The 18,017-nt window shown below is 36.7% G+C and overlaps 4 protein-coding genes across 5 annotated transcripts; 1 reads left to right on the forward strand and 3 right to left on the reverse strand.

Moving 5' to 3' along the window:
- The first annotated feature begins 5,864 nt into the window (after window positions 1-5,864).
- On the forward strand, window positions 5,865-7,949 carry LOC17875577 (VAMP-like protein YKT61). The gene is made up of 6 exons (XM_006281070.2): window positions 5,865-6,161; window positions 6,443-6,540; window positions 6,646-6,750; window positions 6,933-6,998; window positions 7,228-7,314; window positions 7,692-7,949. Exons 1-6 carry the CDS (start codon window positions 5,969-5,971, stop codon window positions 7,740-7,742), a joined length of 600 nt encoding a protein of 199 aa, XP_006281132.1. The 5' UTR covers window positions 5,865-5,968; the 3' UTR covers window positions 7,743-7,949.
- An 82-nt stretch (window positions 7,950-8,031) lies between these two features.
- Window positions 8,032-8,852, reverse strand: LOC17877352 (temperature-induced lipocalin-1). Its single transcript, XM_006281099.2, has 2 exons — window positions 8,409-8,852; window positions 8,032-8,327 (listed from the first exon to the last, which is right to left on the reverse strand). The coding sequence occupies exons 1-2, from the start codon at window positions 8,787-8,789 to the stop codon at window positions 8,142-8,144; spliced, it is 567 nt and encodes a 188-aa protein (XP_006281161.1). The 5' UTR covers window positions 8,790-8,852; the 3' UTR covers window positions 8,032-8,141.
- Window positions 8,853-9,366: 514 nt separating this feature from the next.
- Window positions 9,367-13,407, reverse strand: LOC17877143 (two-component response regulator ARR18). 2 transcript variants are annotated; one of them, XM_006280091.2, is made up of 9 exons: window positions 13,151-13,407; window positions 12,614-13,062; window positions 11,899-12,342; window positions 11,666-11,815; window positions 11,561-11,599; window positions 11,207-11,446; window positions 10,983-11,059; window positions 9,729-10,880; window positions 9,367-9,647 (listed from the first exon to the last, which is right to left on the reverse strand). In XM_006280091.2, exons 3-9 carry the CDS (start codon window positions 12,026-12,028, stop codon window positions 9,582-9,584), a joined length of 1,854 nt encoding a protein of 617 aa, XP_006280153.1. In that variant the 5' UTR covers window positions 12,029-12,342; window positions 12,614-13,062; window positions 13,151-13,407; the 3' UTR covers window positions 9,367-9,581. The 2 variants fall into 2 exon arrangements, with proteins under 2 accessions (XP_006280153.1, XP_006280154.1); XM_006280092.2 differs by having other exon boundaries at window positions 11,207-11,599.
- A 175-nt stretch (window positions 13,408-13,582) lies between these two features.
- Window positions 13,583-17,656, reverse strand: LOC17876086 (glucan endo-1,3-beta-glucosidase 6). Its single transcript, XM_006280335.2, has 5 exons — window positions 17,137-17,656; window positions 15,158-16,841; window positions 14,578-15,059; window positions 14,357-14,433; window positions 13,583-14,262 (listed from the first exon to the last, which is right to left on the reverse strand). Exons 1-2 carry the CDS (start codon window positions 17,463-17,465, stop codon window positions 15,737-15,739), a joined length of 1,434 nt encoding a protein of 477 aa, XP_006280397.1. The 5' UTR covers window positions 17,466-17,656; the 3' UTR covers window positions 13,583-14,262; window positions 14,357-14,433; window positions 14,578-15,059; window positions 15,158-15,736.
- Between the last annotated feature and the right edge of the window lie 361 nt (window positions 17,657-18,017).

Below are 18,017 nucleotides of genomic sequence, written 5' to 3' on the forward strand. Positions count from 1 at the left end.
TCACATATATTTTTTGTTTTTTTGTTTTGTTTCAGCACATAATATATTGACCGTATCGAAGCATTATGATGGTTGTTGTTTATTGTATATCAAGGTAAGTAAAATTAGATAGCGAATCTTATTAGAAAGGAAAAGGGTATATAATCTATATTATTATTTTTGCAGCCACTTTTTTGACCACCTATTGTTTTAATTTTTTTTCCATCAAATACCCTTATTATTCTTCTAATAATCAAAAATCATTAAGGTTAATCATGTTAGTTAACGAAACGGGTCGGTTTAAAACTTCAATTTAAAATCCGATTTCATCTAATGGATATTTACTATCTTATAATCGAATAAATTGGTAAATATTAAATGCTAAAATGGTGAATGTTAAATGTACGTAATAATAAATATGATTCTCTAATATTCGATTGTTCCTATAAATGAGCATAGGAATAAAGTAACAAACTTCCTAACTATGATTTGATTGTGATATTATGTTTAAACAATAATTACAATAACTACTAACCAAATATAAGAATATCCGTGCTATATTTTTAGATTAAAGATCTTTTAATATCTTCTAAACTTGCTCATCAAGCGTTTATCCTTTAACAATGAAAAAACCCACAACACTATAATTTTGATAACATTATAAATACATGCTCTTCCCACAACCTATAAGCACCACAACAGACCGTATTAATCGTTATTATTAGGGTTTATATGTTAAGTTTCTAAAAGTATATTTTCGTAATATACTAATTAATATTGCTAATGGGTTGAAATTGTAGGTGGATTTGGTGGGAGGATACTACGATGCATAAGACAATATGAATTTTTGATTCTGAATGGCATTCACAACCACAATGCTCAAGAAATCTTGGCCTACCAATCGCCCAAGTTCACTAGGCTACCAACTTTCTCCTCAAAGCCATTTCACATCTTGATACCATTTATGTTCAGGTTTCGTTATTTACTCAACATTCTCTTCTTAAAAGTTCCAGAACTTTCGAAACATAGTGGTTTTAACGTTAGCGTTTCTATAGGTTGGTGATCCTAACATGAACCATGCCTCTTGGGGGAGATCAGAAGATATGGATACTAAGAAGTGTGTTTAAAGTCGAGAGGAACGATCATGGTCCTGCTACCGCTCTTGCCGCCGCTTCCATTGTTTTCAAAAAACTTGCGGAATGTTCTTCTCCAACGAGCCATTACGACATTTTATCATTTAAGTAATTAATCAGTTTTGTATACATAAACTCATTTATGTAATCCTTGATTGTCATTCCTCAAATCTCTTTTGTATACTAGGTGAAATATTGTTCTTCATTTAATTAATAAATGTTACACAAAGCAAAAAAATATAAACCAACATATCTCAATTATATTACATCAAAGTAATGGACAAATCCTTGGAGACGATGAGTTTGACAACATGTTTAGCTTGGATTATAATTTATAAGCACGTTGGTGCTAGATTTTTTCTCTCCAAAGTTCGAAATTTTAGTCTATTTGGTTTTTTTTATTTATTCGTTAAAAGGCTGGAATTTTATGAAACTTCCTTTCTCATTTGTTCAGTACCTGGAGCCTTTTTATTCCCATTAATTATTTTTTTTGCTATATTTGTTATAGTAATTAAAGTCAAATCCCCAAAACAATAGCACATTAACTCTAGGGATCAACTAAATTTTTATTTTCTAAACTCTTTTAAATGCATAACATTAATATTGAGAAAGAAAAATGTGTAACAATAATTAAAATAGCAAGTATTTTCGATAAAAATCTCGGAATGTTATTACATTAACTACACAATCTTACCTTACATTGTTCGTATTTATTATCTTTTGCTAAATTTTTGATAGTAATATAAGTCAAATCCCAGAAAAATCGCCAATTAAGCTAGGTTTTACTTTGCTAAATTTATTTATATTTAGTACTTTAATATTGTTGTTTTATTTTAAAAAAAATATTATCTTTTACAAGGTCGATGGAATATTGATGATTTTATTAAGATTTGTTTTTGTTTAAAACTTAAATTGTTGGACACACTTCCTCTCCTTATAAATTAGAGAGGTAAGTATCAAATACTTTCACGGATGTATGTTCTCTCTTCCTCTCCTCTTTTCTTTTCTTTTTTAATTGTTTGATTATTGTGATTTTGCTACTAATTTTTACGAATTAATGCTTATATTAGTTTCAAAGGGAAGATGATGATGATTATTCCACAAAGGTAATTTATTTCAAAAACTTAAATTAGATATCTCTTTGCTTGAAAAATAATTTCATCGACTTTGTAAATTAATAATAACAGTTGTTATTTAATTCACCAAATTAAATATTTAATTTTTTCGTGTATGATGTAAATTGTTGAATATAATCAAGTGTAATGTTGTTAATCTATTTTCAAATTTCCGTATTTCATGCAGTTTTTTAGAAACTTGAAATTAGTTTTAAATTTTATGAATATTATTAAGAAACAAAATGGTAACATAAATAATGTAAACTAATATTGCAAAATTAATTAATAATCCAAATTAATGTTGTAAAATAACATTTGTATTTCCTTTCATATTAACAATATGATATTCTAATTTGATCTCCAAGATGTTCTGAAACCACTCAACCAAAACAGTATACAATACCTCTTCTATAAATAACAATCTATATAATTGATTGTATAACTCATCAGAAAATAATCCATTTTATTTAATTCATCTTCAGCCTTGCTAAAGCAAAATAAAAACACTACGAAAATTCTCCTTTTAAAAAATGCAGATTGGAGAAGAAACATAAGAATTATAAAGACAAAGCTTTCAATAATTTTGTTTGCAATAAATAGATTAGTGTGAAAAACAACATTTTCAATTGCTTAATGAAAAGGTGGAAACATATTTAAGTTCTTAAAGGGATCGGACAAGAGTCACAGATATATATGTCTTACGACATATTACATTGGTGATCCTTAAGCTTGGGTTTCATGGAGTCACATTCTTGGATCCTTAATTAAGCTTCTCTAATTTCCCTTCTCCACTTTGTGTAATATCGGAGATAACAAAAGATAAACTCATCGAAGGGTCAGGCCTCTTCTAGCCAAGTGTGGTATAAACAGTCCTCCCTCCTGTTTCTAAGGTAATAAATCAAAGTAACCGTACGTACATATGATTTTGCTCTTCTTTCGTTAAAGAGAGAAAATCTTATGTTTGTTTTGTTGTTCCTTTTGTAACATGCAGCTTGAAGAACAGAGCAGAAGACAGGCCGGTCTACCTCCGACAAAATTCGATGAGTTTATCTTTTGTTATCTCAAACATTATAACTTTTGTTAAAAAAAAATTATCTTTCTTATATCCGATGGAATGAAAGCCACGTAAGATCCACTCTCTTTGAATTTCAATGAGTTAGTGAATGGACGTTGCAATTTATTTCATATTAGATAAAAAAAAAATCATTGAGTTTAATGGGAGATGCGGTTTAACAAAATGTCTTTCTTATATAATAATAATTTGGAATAAGAAAAACATGTAACGTCAATTATGCGCATCTATTGTTTTAAACAATAGTTTAATTTAGGAATATGCATGGCTTAACAAATAGTTGACAATGTGTATTAGTTACAGCAACTAATTCATAATAATCAAATTTCAGAAAATATAAATTCATTTGGAAAAAGAACAAACAACAACTATATATATATATATATATAGATTTATGTAACCTTTACTTTATTCTAATAAATACTACGTACTTAGCATTTTAATAATAAATTTATAACTTCTACATATATATATATACACGTATATAACATCTATACTAAAATAAGAAAATTATTATACTAAAATAAGAAAATTACTACGGGGTAAATTTGTTAAATACAACATAGTAAATACAACATCGAAACATTTACGAACCACAAAAATTCAATCACAAATTTATTAAAAAAAGATTAAATCCGTGGTGTACTACGGGTAAATCCGTATCATATTATGTGATATATATATTATATCTATAAATACCAGAGATGTTATATCTTTTTGTTGGACCTACAAGAATAATCTAAACAAACTTTGTATATAACCGTACATATATATAAACTATAACAGTTAAAGTGATATATAACAGATAAACATAAAAAAAATTTGGTTCATTTATTTTAGGTGTTACGGTTGGAGCTGGGTGGCAAGCCGTGGTTGCGTACGTGAACATTGCGTATTATTACATTATCGGATTTCCTGCTGATCTTAAACTATAACGGTTAAATTTATATATAACATATAAGCATAAAATACTAGTCCCGTGGTGTACCACGGGGTAAAATCTAGTTGAATATTATAGAGAATTAACAGGACGGACTATAATTTGTTTTTTAAAATTATTTTCATACAATTAAATTGAATAAAGAAAACATAGAAAGGTGCTGACAAAAAAAAAAAAAAAACATAGAAAAGTAATACGAGTTAATGCATATACAAAAAAGGGAGATTAGGATAGTGATTTTCTCTTGAAATTTTTCCTAATTAGAAGTCGTAACATTACCTTACAAACATTTACAAATTGGGATGGCCATCTTCAGATTCAAAAAGAAAAAGAAAAAGAAATAGAATATACTTTAAAAGATATGAGGAGTGAGTGAGTTATCTACGGAGGGAAGAAAAACGAAAAACAGAACACCACAAAGAAATAATAGAGTGTATAACAAAACAGAGCCTAATGTCTTGGTTAAAGATGGTACTACCGAGCAACTAAAGCTTCTGCTTGGAGACAGTCAGCGGATGAGTATGAGGCAAGCTCTCCACACTGGCTTGAGGTTTGTTGATGCCAAAACGTCCGCTTCGTTCTCGGATCAGAGCACTAATTAAGCTTATGTCAAATCCAGACTTGCTTCATTGTGATGAGTCATGCAAAGGCTCTTGCATAGTGAAATAGATGATTATATGAGCAACATAATAAGCTAATAGAAAGTAACAAATAAATAATACGATATCAACAGAAATTTATGAATAACTAAAACTTACATGTAGACCATATGTTAACTAAATAAGAGTAATTGTTGTATTATACCTCCAAGAGAATTTTTCGGAGTTTCTCGACTAAAAGTCGAACCCAAGAAGAAGACATTAAGATACAAACAAAATATTGCTTATTTATAGAAGGTTAATAGAATCATGTCCACTTATTACATAGATAGTGAGAAAATTAAAAAATTGATCATGCACAGAAGTTTTTTCTTATGACGATTGTGGGGTGGGAGTTAAATTTGGAGTTTCAACAAAAAAAAAATTTCGACAGTTACGTATTTACTATATGCATTTTTCGACATAGCAATATAGATAGCATTGAAGATATGGCCGTGTTATATATATATATATATATATATATATTTTTTTAAGTTGCAGTTATTTTCGTTTCTTTTTTTTCGTTGAGTTACCTAGGTCATGTAATTGGCAGTTTTGTTTTGTTTTGTTTTTTTTTTTTTTCTCTTTACGTCAAGATATTGTTGTTAAAAGATGAAATTAGCTAAAGTGGGAATATAAAAGGATTTGTTTTTTTTATTGTTAAAAATAAAAATTTATGTGGCAAAAGTTAATTGGTTAGGTAACTTGTAATTTATTATATAAAGAATTTAATAATGTTTTTTTAATGTAATATCAATTTATTTTCTTTATGCCACAATCTCTATTTTTTAAATAAAAGATTTTCGCAAAATAAGAATATTTCTCTTCGTGTATGTTTTAATTTGTTTTAGATTTTTTTTTTATAAATAAAACAAAATATAATGTAGCTAAATTTTATTGGATAGGTGACTTGCGCTTGATAGTATAAAAGAGATTAGAGATGTCTTCTGGTTAGACAATTACCTCAAAACATAACATTTTATTAGCTTTCACCACCTCCGAGGCCTTCTCCTCCGACTAAAAAAAGAATAAGAATCCAATTCCAAGGCCTCCTCGCTTCCTTCTCACGCAACCTTCGATCCACCGCAGCTATGAAGATCACCGCCTTGCTCGTTCTCAAGTGCGCTCCCGAATCTTCCGAACCTGTCATCCTCTCCAACGCTTCTGACGTCTCTCACTTCGGTTATTTCCAGCGATCTAGCGTCAAGGAGTTCGTCGTCTTTGTCGGTCGCACTGTTGCCAGCCGAACCCCTCCTTCCCAGCGCCAGTCCGTCCAGCACGAAGGTTCTTCTCCTCCTTCTTCCACCTCTAGATCGCCTCTTTCTTCTCTCGGATCTATGCCTTCCCCTTTTCCCTCTTTGCCTTTTTTTTTTTTTTTTAAATTCGATTTCTGAAGATTGGGATCAGCTTTTCGATTTACCTATTTTGTATGATTAGGATGTTCTCCTCTTCTGATTCTAGATCTTTCTGGACTCTTTAATTTCACGCAATTGCATCTTTTTGTTCTTGTCCTAGAATTTGGGATAATTAGGGTTCATATTTTCGTTTTGTTCTTTTTGATATAGAGTACAAGGTTCACGCTTACAATAGGAATGGCCTTTGCGCGGTTGGGTTCATGGACGATCATTATCCTGTTCGAAGTGCTTTTTCTCTTCTCAATCAGGTACCATCATTATGTTTGAACGTGCTTCTCAGTGTTATATAATCCAAATCTAGGTTCTCTTTAGGATTAAAGGATTCGGTTTGCTTGACTTTCGATTTTTCTCAGGTCCTAGATGAGTACCAGAAGAGTTTTGGTGAGACATGGAGGTCTGCAAAAGAAGACTCCACTCAGGCTTGGCCTTATTTAACCGAAGCTTTAAACAAATTTCAGGTTCCTCACTTGTGCAACTCACTCAATCTTGTTAAGAACTATAGTTATTACCTCAATTAACTGGACATTATAATCCCAATTATGATTCTTCATGTTTTTACCATTTCTTACTGATCAAGTTGATTGTGAGTGAGTTAGATCTTAAATTGATTTTGTTATTTCCCCGTGTTTATTACCTTCAGGACCCAGCAGAGGCTGATAAGCTCTTGAAAATCCAGAAGGAGTTGGATGAGACTAAGATTATCCTTGTAAGTGTAGTCTCTGATGCCCGTATGAATATGCTTGTGTACTGTTCTAGAGTTTTCCAGACAAATTGCAGACAAACTGACCAAATATAATATTGCACAAATGCTGGCCTAAAATTAATATTTTGTCATTGAGTTTTGTTTCTTCTGAAAAATCTCAGAACAAGAAGTTCGTATTGTCATGATAGATTTTTTCGTCTCCATAAGACTGAATTTTTGTTTTGTATTGCAGCATAAAACCATTGATAGTGTTCTAGCCCGTGGTGAGAAGCTGGACAGCCTAGTGGAGAAGAGCTCAGATTTGAGCATGGCATCGCAGGTAACATTCTAGTATTCTACCTTCTCATTCTAGCAAACAGAAATTCCTAGCTCTGTCGATAGATAGATGCTTTTTTTCCCCTGTCTCAGTCTCTGAGCATAATTGGTTAGTCGGTAGTAAAGGTAGGCAGGGACCAGCTTGAACGTGTTGGGTAGATAAATAGATGAACCTTACTCTTAGAAAGCTTTCTGCTTCATCCTGCAGTAGCAGACCTTCTGTTTCTACTATGTATTGATAGATCATGTGGAAGAACAGATTTACTAGTTTTATCATCTGCAATCGCTTGGTACTCTCTGAACCAATAGTTGAGACAGTGGTAAACCAAGTTTCATTCTGTCATGAGAAACTGATTTGGTGTTTTTTTTTTGTGTGGACAGATGTTTTACAAGCAAGCAAAGAAAACGAATTCATGCTGTACTATTCTGTGAGCTGCAACTCTGGAAGTCCTGGGTATATATATCAACCAAACTTTTGGCTGGGGAGAATCTGTTTTTACTTTTTATATACACATATAACTTCGTCTCTGTAGTTTGCATGCATTTTGAAATTCCATTAAGACTCAAGTCGTGTGGTGTGTTTGATCCAAATACATAATGTCACTTATGCAAGAATTCAATTTGTCTCTGGCAGCTTAATCTGATTGCTTTTTATGAGTGCTTTTATGATATAATAGAGATATGACTTTGCATATAAATTAAGATGATTTAAACAGACAAAAGCAGATGAACGACAACTAGAGAAGACAATAGGGGAAATATATTACACAGACAAACGAGTTTAAAAAAAGAAAAAAGGTGAAACAAGACTTTTATAAGTGTGTTCTGTAACTATTTGCCGAAGAGAGATTTGAACCACCAAACGCCCTTGGAGTCCGCGGGGGCAGTGTCGGCCTCAGGTGGTGTGTCACTCTGAGTAGTCCTGTGAAGCTTGCTGATGTCGTATCCTTCCTCTACGGCCTTCTCCACCAGCTGCTTGTACGTTTCTTCCTCCATATGCGCCGTCCTGCTCAATATCTACACACCACCCACAAACATCAAAATCAATTTTAAAGATGGTATCAATTGATTCACAGAGTTAAAAGAAAAGGCACCGACCCAGAGATAACTTCTGGAGGGCTGGCCAACGAGGGCGTGCTGGTAGTCAGGATCGACGAAGAGCACCCAGTAGTCTCCGGTGACGGGAATAATGGGGAGGAAAGGAGGGACGTAGAACTTGACTTTGAGCTTAGCCTCGTCGCTCTTAGGGTCGGCCTTGTAGGCGCTGCCTTCGATAAAACCCCTCTTCCCGTTGGACCAAGTTTCGTTCAAGACGTGCACCGTACCGTCTGGGTTAAGGGTGTAGGTGGCGCGCGTGTCGACACCGTTCTTTGGTTGAAATCTGGAGGGGAAAGAAGCAATCTCGTACCAACGGCCCATGTATCTCTCCAGGTCCAGCCCTTTCACCACTTCCATCTCTTTCTTCTCTGTCGTCGTCATTTCTCTTTTCTATTTTCTTTCTCTTCTTCTCTAAGATTTCGATATTTTCGTTGAGGTAAAGGGATAAGAAGAGAGATTCGATTCTTTTATAGGAGGAAATAATAATATCAAGGAGATTTCCATGGGACGAGAGGATGACACGTGGAAAGCGTGTAGGGCAAGGGTTCTAGTAGCGTCTAGCAGTTACAAATGTGAATAAAGTTGCAGGAGGAGGACACAAATGTCTCTTTCCTTTTATTTTTTGTTCTGTGGGGGGGAGGGACAAGGATACAACAATACAATGGGGCCATACTTTCACACTTTGATTTGACTTCCTCTTTGCCGTTTCATATCGACATCTAAATATCTATTCTTATTGACAGATAGATATCTGTAAATATCGACATGTTAATATCTCTAGAGATATTGGTTTTGTGAATTATCAACTAAGAAGATATATACAGAAGCCTTCAACTATTTAATTACTACTAAACCAAAGGGCATGAACACTTCTAACCTCTCTGGTCAACAGTCAATACGAATAATTTCAGGGAACAAAAAAACACAGTTAAGTCATATTCTACATCAAAACTCCAAAAGTAAAATTTGTAATAGTCGCTTTCACTGCCAATTCCAATTCCAATTCATAAATGAGGGTATGAAACATGTTGGTGCACTGTGTCAGCTGATGATCTATTGACAATCGGAGTTTAACTATGTGGACAGAAAATGCAAAAAGAAAAAAAACAATGGCAAAATGGTCTCTCAAGTGGAGCAAGATAATGCAACAACCGGTACAGAAGGAGATTACTACTAAGGCGGAGGAAATGAATCAAACCCAAATCTAGCAGCCACTGACACCATCCCGTTATTCTCCTCCTGCAACCAAATCACACCATCACTTCATTTTCTATTCATACATAAAAATCTTTTACTCCAATCAGGAATACAAGGCTATACCTGTTTCATCATCTCATTCATAATGTCATCAAATACATCGTGCTGGTTCTGGTTGTCAATATGAGCATTCTCTGGCTTTCCCGACTTCATCATCTCCGCACTTACCATTGTACTAGGTTTTCCTACATACTCCTGACTGTTGACATTTCCACTGTTCTCTATTGGGCTCATCAATGACTCATCCACGCCTTTGCTTCTTGCCGCATTGTTTTCCCTGAATACCATGTTATCTCCTGGTAGGGGATACTCAACGTTACCGAATGTATTGTTCACCATGCTGCAGTTCTGTTGCTCCCATTTCTGTCCGTCTAAGGAATTAATGTTCTGCAAAAAGCCGCCAAGTAATTGAGGCTCGCACTGCATCCCTCCGCCAGGATTCCCTGCAGAAACCAAAGAGCTACAGTCTCCCAGATTGTTCCCTGCACATGTCACTTGATCCGGGAAGAAGGCATGATTTAGTGGAGAGGAATTTGATAGGAATCTGGTTGTGTTTAAATTCCCTTGCCAGCTTTGACTAGGAAGTCTAGACAAGCCTTGGACGCTGATGTTTGGGGAGGCAGCGTTGGACAGAGTTTTCTCGATGCAAGGCTGGTTTACACTCGAGACCGTATGCAAGGGTTGTGTATAGTTTCCTTGCAACATTAGAGTATTGGTTGAAGCACTTGGCAAAGAGGTGCTAGAGCTACCATATGACATACAAGAATCTACGAAGCCACCACCAATTGGTCGGTCCCCTATGCTTTTAAAATCTCCCATGTATGCAGAACACTTGCTTCTAGGAAACTGGAGGGATTCTAGTGGAGATGAAGTTCGCTGAAAGAGATTAACGTTCTGGATTCTTGGTGGCAGAGTACTGTGATATGTTCCAAATGGATTAGCTGAGTTGCTTGAGCTCTGGTGATGCCCCTGTTGGATGAAGCCGGAGGAGTTCATTCCTTGAAGATTTATTGATGAATACAAATGGGGTTGGATTTTGGTGAGATGGGAACGTGATAAGAGTCCCGAGCTTGGCAGTTGTCTTGTGGCAGTAAAATCTCTAAGCCCATCAAGTTGAGCCATTTGAAAGTAAGATGAATCTCTTGTTCCAAATGCATCTGGGGTCATATTTTGCTGCTGACCCTCGTCTATCTTTTTCAAGTACAGTCTGTACTTCTGCAATCCAAACCAGAGAATAAACAAGTAGAACCATTTTACCATCCAAGATTATATTAGCAAAGGAAATGGAAAAGTAAAAGACAGAATTGGAATTGGTACCTGCAAATGGCTGGCTACATTTTCCCTAGTGAGACCTTCTATATTCATGAGATCAAGTATTTTCTTGGGAACAGCCTCTGTAAAGGAGACCCAGAAAAAACAAATACAAGGAGAAATTATAAGAGGATTCCACACATGAAAGCATCAAAATAAATCGAAAGCAGAAAAAAAAGTGGACAAGCACACATATGAAAAGGTAATAAGAGGTGGATGGGGAAACTCACTGTCGAGGCCCAATTGCTGAACAGCATTGACAAACTTCTGGTGGAGCTCCTGTGACCAAACAACACGTGGCTTCTTCCGAGTACCTGACTCGTCACCATCCTGCTCACTCCCCTCGCCATCATCCTCTTCTCTGTCACTGTCATCATCATCACCACTGTCATTGACTTTGTCTTTACGTTTCTTGCTGACGCCTGGGACAAGATCGGATTGAGAAGGTGGAAGCAGTTGGCGGGAAGTGCCTATGTTTTTTGCGTAAGATTTAATGTTCTTCTTCACAACATGATGCCATATATTCTGAAGCTCCTTGAGGGCAACAGGCTTAACCAGATAATCACATGCACCATGTAAAATACCTTTCATTACGCTGTCGTAGTCGCTATGAGCTGACAACACTGAGACATTAAAGCAAGTTAGAAGAAGGCTAATGTTGATATGAAAATAACGAAAAGGGTACGTACTGATGACAGGAAGGTCCATTTCAAGACCAGTTTCAAGCAACTTAAAGCCATCGGCGTCTGGCATCTCTACATCGCTTATCACCAGATCAAACATGTTGCTATTCTCTCTCAGCATTTCCAGAGCTTTCTTCGACTCCATTGTCTTCGTCACTGACATATCATAAATCATGCATCCCTGTTTCGAGAGACAGACAGGGAGAAAACAAAATAAACAAAAGCAAAGAATAAAGTACCATGATACTTGCAACGAAGCAGCAACTCTTCCAGTTTCCGAAGGCAGGTTGGATTGTCATCCACAGCAAGAACCCTCATTCCTACCGGGAACTTCTCAATTCTTCCCTCTTCAGCGCTTTTAAACTCCATAGTTGATGATGCAATACGTCTGCAAGTCTCCTCTCTAGTGTTCTCGGCCCCAAAGGAAATCGTACATAGATTTGAATCTGATCTGCTTATTCTTAAAACCTGGAATTTGGACAAGGAGACCAAATTCCTAAACGCAAATGTAAAGGAAAAGAATGAGAGGCCCAAAAAAAGAGAGTGATTGTGGCGTTAATCTGGCCCTTAATTCTCCACATAATCACAAATTTCCTTCTGTTTATGCTCTTGTTTCCATTTATGGGGACGTCGAGAGTCACATGTTCCTCTACTTTCCTTTTGTTTGTTGAATCTTCCCTTTTCTGCACACAAAAGACAACTATCGTAAAGTGAATTTGAATGTCCCCATTTTATTTCCTTGCTCACTAATACCTTATTTTCTCATAACGTTCAAACCCAGCATTTCAGCTTTCCTGGCTTTCCTTATATATATATATATTCATATCCTATTTTCATAGAATTTTATTCCCTTTTTGTCCCAAAGTGAGTAGACCAAAGAAAAAAAATCGGATTTGAAAAAAAAATCGGACTGTCAATTCCAAAAATGAGAATGAACAAATGCAATGGACTGACCTGATCACATTCAGACATTCGAAAGTGTTGACTTTTACTCCACATTCTTATGATTACTCTGTTACCTTCTTGGCTATTCTTATCTAAAATCACAGAGCCAATGAAGTTGCACTGCTCCACACACAGGTTGTTGCTGCAATCCCTCACCATCTTCATTTGTTCCCAAAACCATTGGAACTATGCACCGTTCGAAAACTAGTCTTTGGTCTCATTTACCACTACCACACTGAATCATTTCCAGTTTCCTTTTCATTGGACAGCTAACAAAATATAGACAATTCTGTGGTCTCTTCAAATCAACTATCCCATTGCACTCTAAAGACACGTTGTTGTCTGTTTCGTGCCAAGCTGCTCCTTGTGTAGAGACCATAGAGTTATATTTTTTTTTAGATTTCCAAACCATTGGAACTGTGTTGTGATCGATTCCAGGAATTTGATTTCATCCATCTCTGCTCAACCATATATGGAGTCAACGTGATTATTAAAAAAAACATATATATGTTCTTAAATAACATTTTGGGAAAATTTTAAACTTACTTGGATTTATGATGTTGTGGAGTCCCCTGGGTTGACTTGGCTTGAATGTGGTTCCCATTGAATTGATCAGCTATGGAATTTGGAATTGGAGAATTAAGGATTTTTGATGTTCTATTCAGGGAGAATATGGACTGCTTATTGTAGTGTGGTTTCAATCTGGGTGTAAGAAATATCTCGGTTAAGTTGATTCAGATGTTGTAGGCGCCATTGAAGCTGGGTTTTGAGTTCTTCAATCACTCAGCCATGGAGTCTTGTGGACTTTTAGGGATTTCAAAAAGGGTCCTGATTCGTGAAAATTGGGAAACTTCGTGGCTCAATCATGGTTTATTTCTGGTTTGATACTAATCGCCGGTCCATAAAAAAATACATAAGTTTTAAACCGGTTTGGTGAAGGAGGGGATTTGAAACTCTTCAAATTTTAAAAAGAGAAAGGGGAAGAAGATAGCTCCGACTTGAGGATAATTCCCCAAGTCTGATCAGCTGCTCTCATTCACTGAGATTAGGATAATCAAAAAGTCTAAACAGAAAGAAAAAAAATTCATGAGAGCACAAACAGAATCACAAAGAGATGGCAAAAAACCATAAATAAAAGAAGAGTAAGATTGCGGCAGCCATCAGCAATGGGAAGAAGTTCCTGTGTTCCCGAGCAGCCTTGCCGTAGTAAGGCTCTATCATAATCTGAATTATGCAGCTTCCGGTGGACGTATCCTTCTTTTCCACCTTCTGTATGTTTGGAAACTTACAGTCGAAGAAACTAGGAGCTATCACCAATTGCTGCTCATGTACTCAGAGAACTTGCTCTTAGGAAACAAGAGAGGCTTTAGTGGAGATGAAGTTGGTTGAAACTCATTCCCGCCCTCGACTCTTGGTGACTGACTAGTGTAATATGGGTTTGCTGAGTTGCTTGAGTTCTGTTGATGACCCTGTTGGATGATGCTGGAGTGGTCCATCTGTTGAAGATTTATCGATGGAGTTTGAGAGATATGGGAACTGGATAAGAGTGTCGATCTTGGTAGTTGTCTTGTGGCATTAATATTTACAAGTCCATCAAGTTGACCCATGTCCAGCTGATGAGCTTTCGTTGCCCTTTTCATGTTGTTTAGTATGTACTTCTGCAACCAAAACAAGAGATATAATTAAAAGTCGCACCATCTCTTCATCAAGTCTAGACACGTCAAAATGCAAGAGAGAATGGGAAATGAGTACATGCCAATGGTTGGCTACGTTCGCCCTAGTGAGACCTTCTACATTCATGAGGACAAGTATATGTTTGGGAATAGCCACTGTAATGGAGACACGGAGAAATAACATTAGGAGAAATGAAAATAGGACTCCACACATGAAAGCATACATAGAAATCGTAAGCAGAAACAATAGTGGACATCACACATAAGGAAAAGTGAAAAGATGTTTATGGTGGAACTCACTGTAGTGGCCGCCCAATTGCTCAATGGCATTGAGAAACTTCTCGTGGAGCTCTGGTGACCAAGATATACGGTGTTTCTTCCGAGTACGTGACTCTTTGCTAACTGCTGGATCTTTTATGCCTTTAAAATCTCCCATGTATGCAGAGAAACTGCTTCTGGTGGAGGGCCTCTGGTGGAGATGAAGTTGGTTGAGACAGATTCATGTTCTGGACTCTTTGCAATGGATTCCGGAGATATGTTTCAGATCGATTGGCAGAGTTGAATGAGTTCTGGTGATGCCCCTGTTGGATTATGCTGGAGGATTTAATTCTTTGAAGATTCATCAATGAACTCACACTGGAATGGAGGCTGGGGGGATGGGGAGGCGATAAGAGTGCCGAGCTTTGCATTTGTCTTGTGGCATTAAAATTTCTAAGTCCATCAAGTTGAGGCATCTTCTGTTGCTGAGCTTCGTTTACCTTTTTCAAGATAAGTCTGTACTTCTGCAACCAAAACCAGAGAAATAAAAAAAAGTCAAACCATCTCACCATCAAAACAAAAGAAGTGAAACAAAATGTAAGAGAGAATGGGAAATTAGTACCAGCAAGTGGCTGGCTACTTTTAGAGCATGTATTTGTTCAGGAGAATCATATTTTTCCTTCTGTTTTTGCACCTCTTTCCATATATTTCCTTCTCCTTTTCCACACATGCTCCTGTTCAGTACTCTCCAAGCATCATGTTAAGATAAACTATTATGATTAAAGAGAAATTAAGAACAATAGCAAGGAGAAAAGTAAAATCTAATTCATAACAAGAGTTGGAAGCTGTTCAATTCTGTCGTATGTGTCTAGAACAGTACAAGACAAGCGTTTGCACTTTGCAACAAAAAGAGCTTCAGGGAGAAAGAGAGCAATAACCTTGATTTATCAATGACCATGACTTCAAATTAAATGCTCAGTTTGGGCCTGTTTTACTGAGAATAGGGATATCAAAAAGGCTAAATACTTAACAATATCATTCATCTTCAGTTATTGTTTGAAGGTCAGTTAGTTCTCTTGAAACTGCTCTAATTAATAATCATCGGTCTGTGGAAGAGAAATTAGAAGAATTCAAGAAGAAGAAATAAATAAAAAAGAGTACAAGCCATCACACAGAATTACAAATTGACAAGACCAAACCATCAAAAAATAGAGAGTGCGATGGCAGCAGCCATCAGTAGTGGGAAGAAGAACCTGTGTTCCCTGGAAGCCCCGCCGTAGTAGGGCTCTATCATAATCGGAAATCTGCAGTTTCCAGTTGAGGGATCCGTCTTGGTCACCTCTGATATGTTTGGAAACTTACAAGCTGTATCAAGCTGGTCATTTATCTGATAGTAACTGTTGAATGCATACGATATGTTTTCTTTCCCATCCAGATTAGAACAGGACGTCCCAACCCCGAGACTGGTGCAGTCCCCACGGGCACAAGCGTAGCTCACGCTAGGAGCCACCTGTGGATCATCCAGCCTCACGTTTGGCTTCATCACACACCATTTCCTCTGTAGGTAGCGTACCCCTTTGGCCTGGATCAGAGCTCCTGTGTTGGTTGTCCCTAGATTCAAGGCGTATTTGGGTAAGCCGTCAAATGTGAATATCCCCCAGTGCCGCTCAAAGTATCCTGGCTGTACACTTTTGGCGTCCTCATCTATCAAGCTGAACAGGTATGCATCGATAGGACCAGGCCTCCTCGGAGTCCCCTTCCCGCCTGAGATATGGGCCATGAAGCCTTGGTTGAACTTCTTAGCATAGTCCAAGTTCGCATTCTTGTCCCCATCAGTAGGCCATCCAATCTCCCCAATTATGATAGGCATGTTACCAAACCCATTTTTCTCGAGGGCATGCACTAGAGTGTCATAATTTGCATCAAACATGTTGTAGTAGAAAGTCCCACCATCACTCACTGGCTGTGAGTTGCCATCAAAGAAAGCGTAATCCACTGGGAAATTGGCGTCATTGTAAAGACTGATGAAGGGATAGATATTAACGGTGAAAGGGCCGCCATTTTCGCTCAAGAACTTGACGATAGTGATCATGAGATCACGGATATTAGCTCTGAAATCCCCTCCAGAAGGCAAAGATGTGGAGCTTTCGTAGACATCAGCATTCAAGGGACACGTGACCTTCACTTGGTTCTGCAGCCCAGCCCTTATAATTGCAATTTGGATGTTCCTCAACGCAGGGAAAGTAGTACTCAGATAGCTCCCGTTATAAGTCGACAAGAAAGGTTCGTTGCCCACAGCCACATATCTGTGTAACAACCAAATCACAACATCAATTCAACACCTACTTTAGTGAGATTAATTTGGTCTGGTACAGTTATAATTAACTAACACATGAGATTGGTGAAAGAATTATCTCAGAAAAAAAAAAGACAATAACCCGTAATTCAAGATATGGCTATATTCTATAGGTACAACCTACTTATTAGCTATCTAGGAGAATCCATACTCAAAGTAACTGATTCTGAATTCCTAATTTGTACCGTGTAAAATGTGGAACCCTAAAAAAAGGAAAGTTGATTAAAGAAACTAAAAAAAAGTACCTGATGTTGACTTTATCAGTGGAGATGTGAGTTGTGACATTTTTAGCAACCCATTTCTCAGCGGCTTTGAGGCTAGAGGCGAGAGTTGCGAGCATCTCATTGGGTATACCGACCATAACCTCGATACCGGATTTGCCCAAAGCTCTGAGAGTGTCGTACTCTGCGTCAAAGAGCTTTACTTTCTGAATACCATTCTCTCTCAGCATCCGCACCACTATGTCCGGTGGAAGAGGGTGCGACGCCTGTGTGCCCCAGTTAGCTCCGATTGAACTTGCCCTCTGACAAAACACCGCCACCGACAATAATAGTAACACCGAACCCCAACCCATCTCAGGCTCGCCGATCTGACCCTTCTCTTCGCCGAAAAGCGATACAAGACCACACTGAGCTTTGAGTTTTGAGCTTTAAGTTTGAGCTTTTTAAGCAGTGAGCTAAGCTGTACTGTTTCTTCCAGTCCACTGGATTTTAAAGTGACCACGCACGAGCGAGTGACCGCTGCTTTTGGCAACCCATAACGACAAAATAACACGTAAGCATCGCGTCAAACGATGTCTCTCGAGTTTGGAGTTCGGTTTGGTGCTCTCATAAAGTCATTTACGGATAATATGGGCTTTTCTATCACAAGCCCATATCTATATCTTAAATTTCCCAAAGTAAACTAAAATTAGTCGGACTAATTACGCACGTACAGAGGATATCTCACGAAAAATAAATACATACATTTTTATATTTTAGTTACATTGCTTTATTAAAAACCCCATTAGTTACATTACTAACAAATCAATCCATAATGTATGTATTTATTTATTTTTTCTTGAAATTTTCTATGTACGTTTATTAGTTTAATAAAAAGTTTTATATAAATTAGTTTATCTGTTTAT

This window comes from Capsella rubella, unplaced genomic scaffold, assembly GCF_000375325.1.
Source record: "Capsella rubella cultivar Monte Gargano unplaced genomic scaffold, Caprub1_0 scaffold_8, whole genome shotgun sequence".
NCBI lineage: Eukaryota > Viridiplantae > Streptophyta > Magnoliopsida > Brassicales > Brassicaceae > Capsella > Capsella rubella.

Bases quoted from the DNA above. Each gene is read 5' to 3' on its own strand.
- LOC17875577 (XM_006281070.2), top strand. From the start codon at position 5,969: ATGAAGATCACCGCCTTGCTCGTTCTCAAGTGCGCTCCCGAATCTTCC. The intron at 6,162-6,442 runs GTTCTTCTCCTC...TTTTTGATATAG, and splicing joins CCAGTCCGTCCAGCACGAAG to AGTACAAGGTTCACGCTTAC. The intron at 7,315-7,691 runs GTAACATTCTAG...TTGTGTGGACAG, and splicing joins ATTTGAGCATGGCATCGCAG to ATGTTTTACAAGCAAGCAAA.
- LOC17877352 (XM_006281099.2), bottom strand. From the start codon at position 8,789: ATGACGACGACAGAGAAGAAAGAGATGGAAGTGGTGAAAGGGCTGGAC. The intron at 8,328-8,408 runs GTCGGTGCCTTT...GGTGGTGTGTAG, and splicing joins CCTCCAGAAGTTATCTCTGG to ATATTGAGCAGGACGGCGCA.
- LOC17877143 (XM_006280092.2), bottom strand. From the start codon at position 12,028: ATGGAGTTTAAAAGCGCTGAAGAGGGAAGAATTGAGAAGTTCCCGGTA. The intron at 11,600-11,665 runs GTACGTACCCTT...TTAATGTCTCAG, and splicing joins AATGGACCTTCCTGTCATCA to TGTTGTCAGCTCATAGCGAC. The intron at 9,648-9,728 runs GTATAGCCTTGT...ATTTGGTTGCAG, and splicing joins TGAATGAGATGATGAAACAG to GAGGAGAATAACGGGATGGT.
- LOC17876086 (XM_006280335.2), bottom strand. From the start codon at position 17,465: ATGGGTTGGGGTTCGGTGTTACTATTATTGTCGGTGGCGGTGTTTTGT. The intron at 16,842-17,136 runs GTACTTTTTTTT...GTTGTTACACAG, and splicing joins ACTGATAAAGTCAACATCAG to ATATGTGGCTGTGGGCAACG.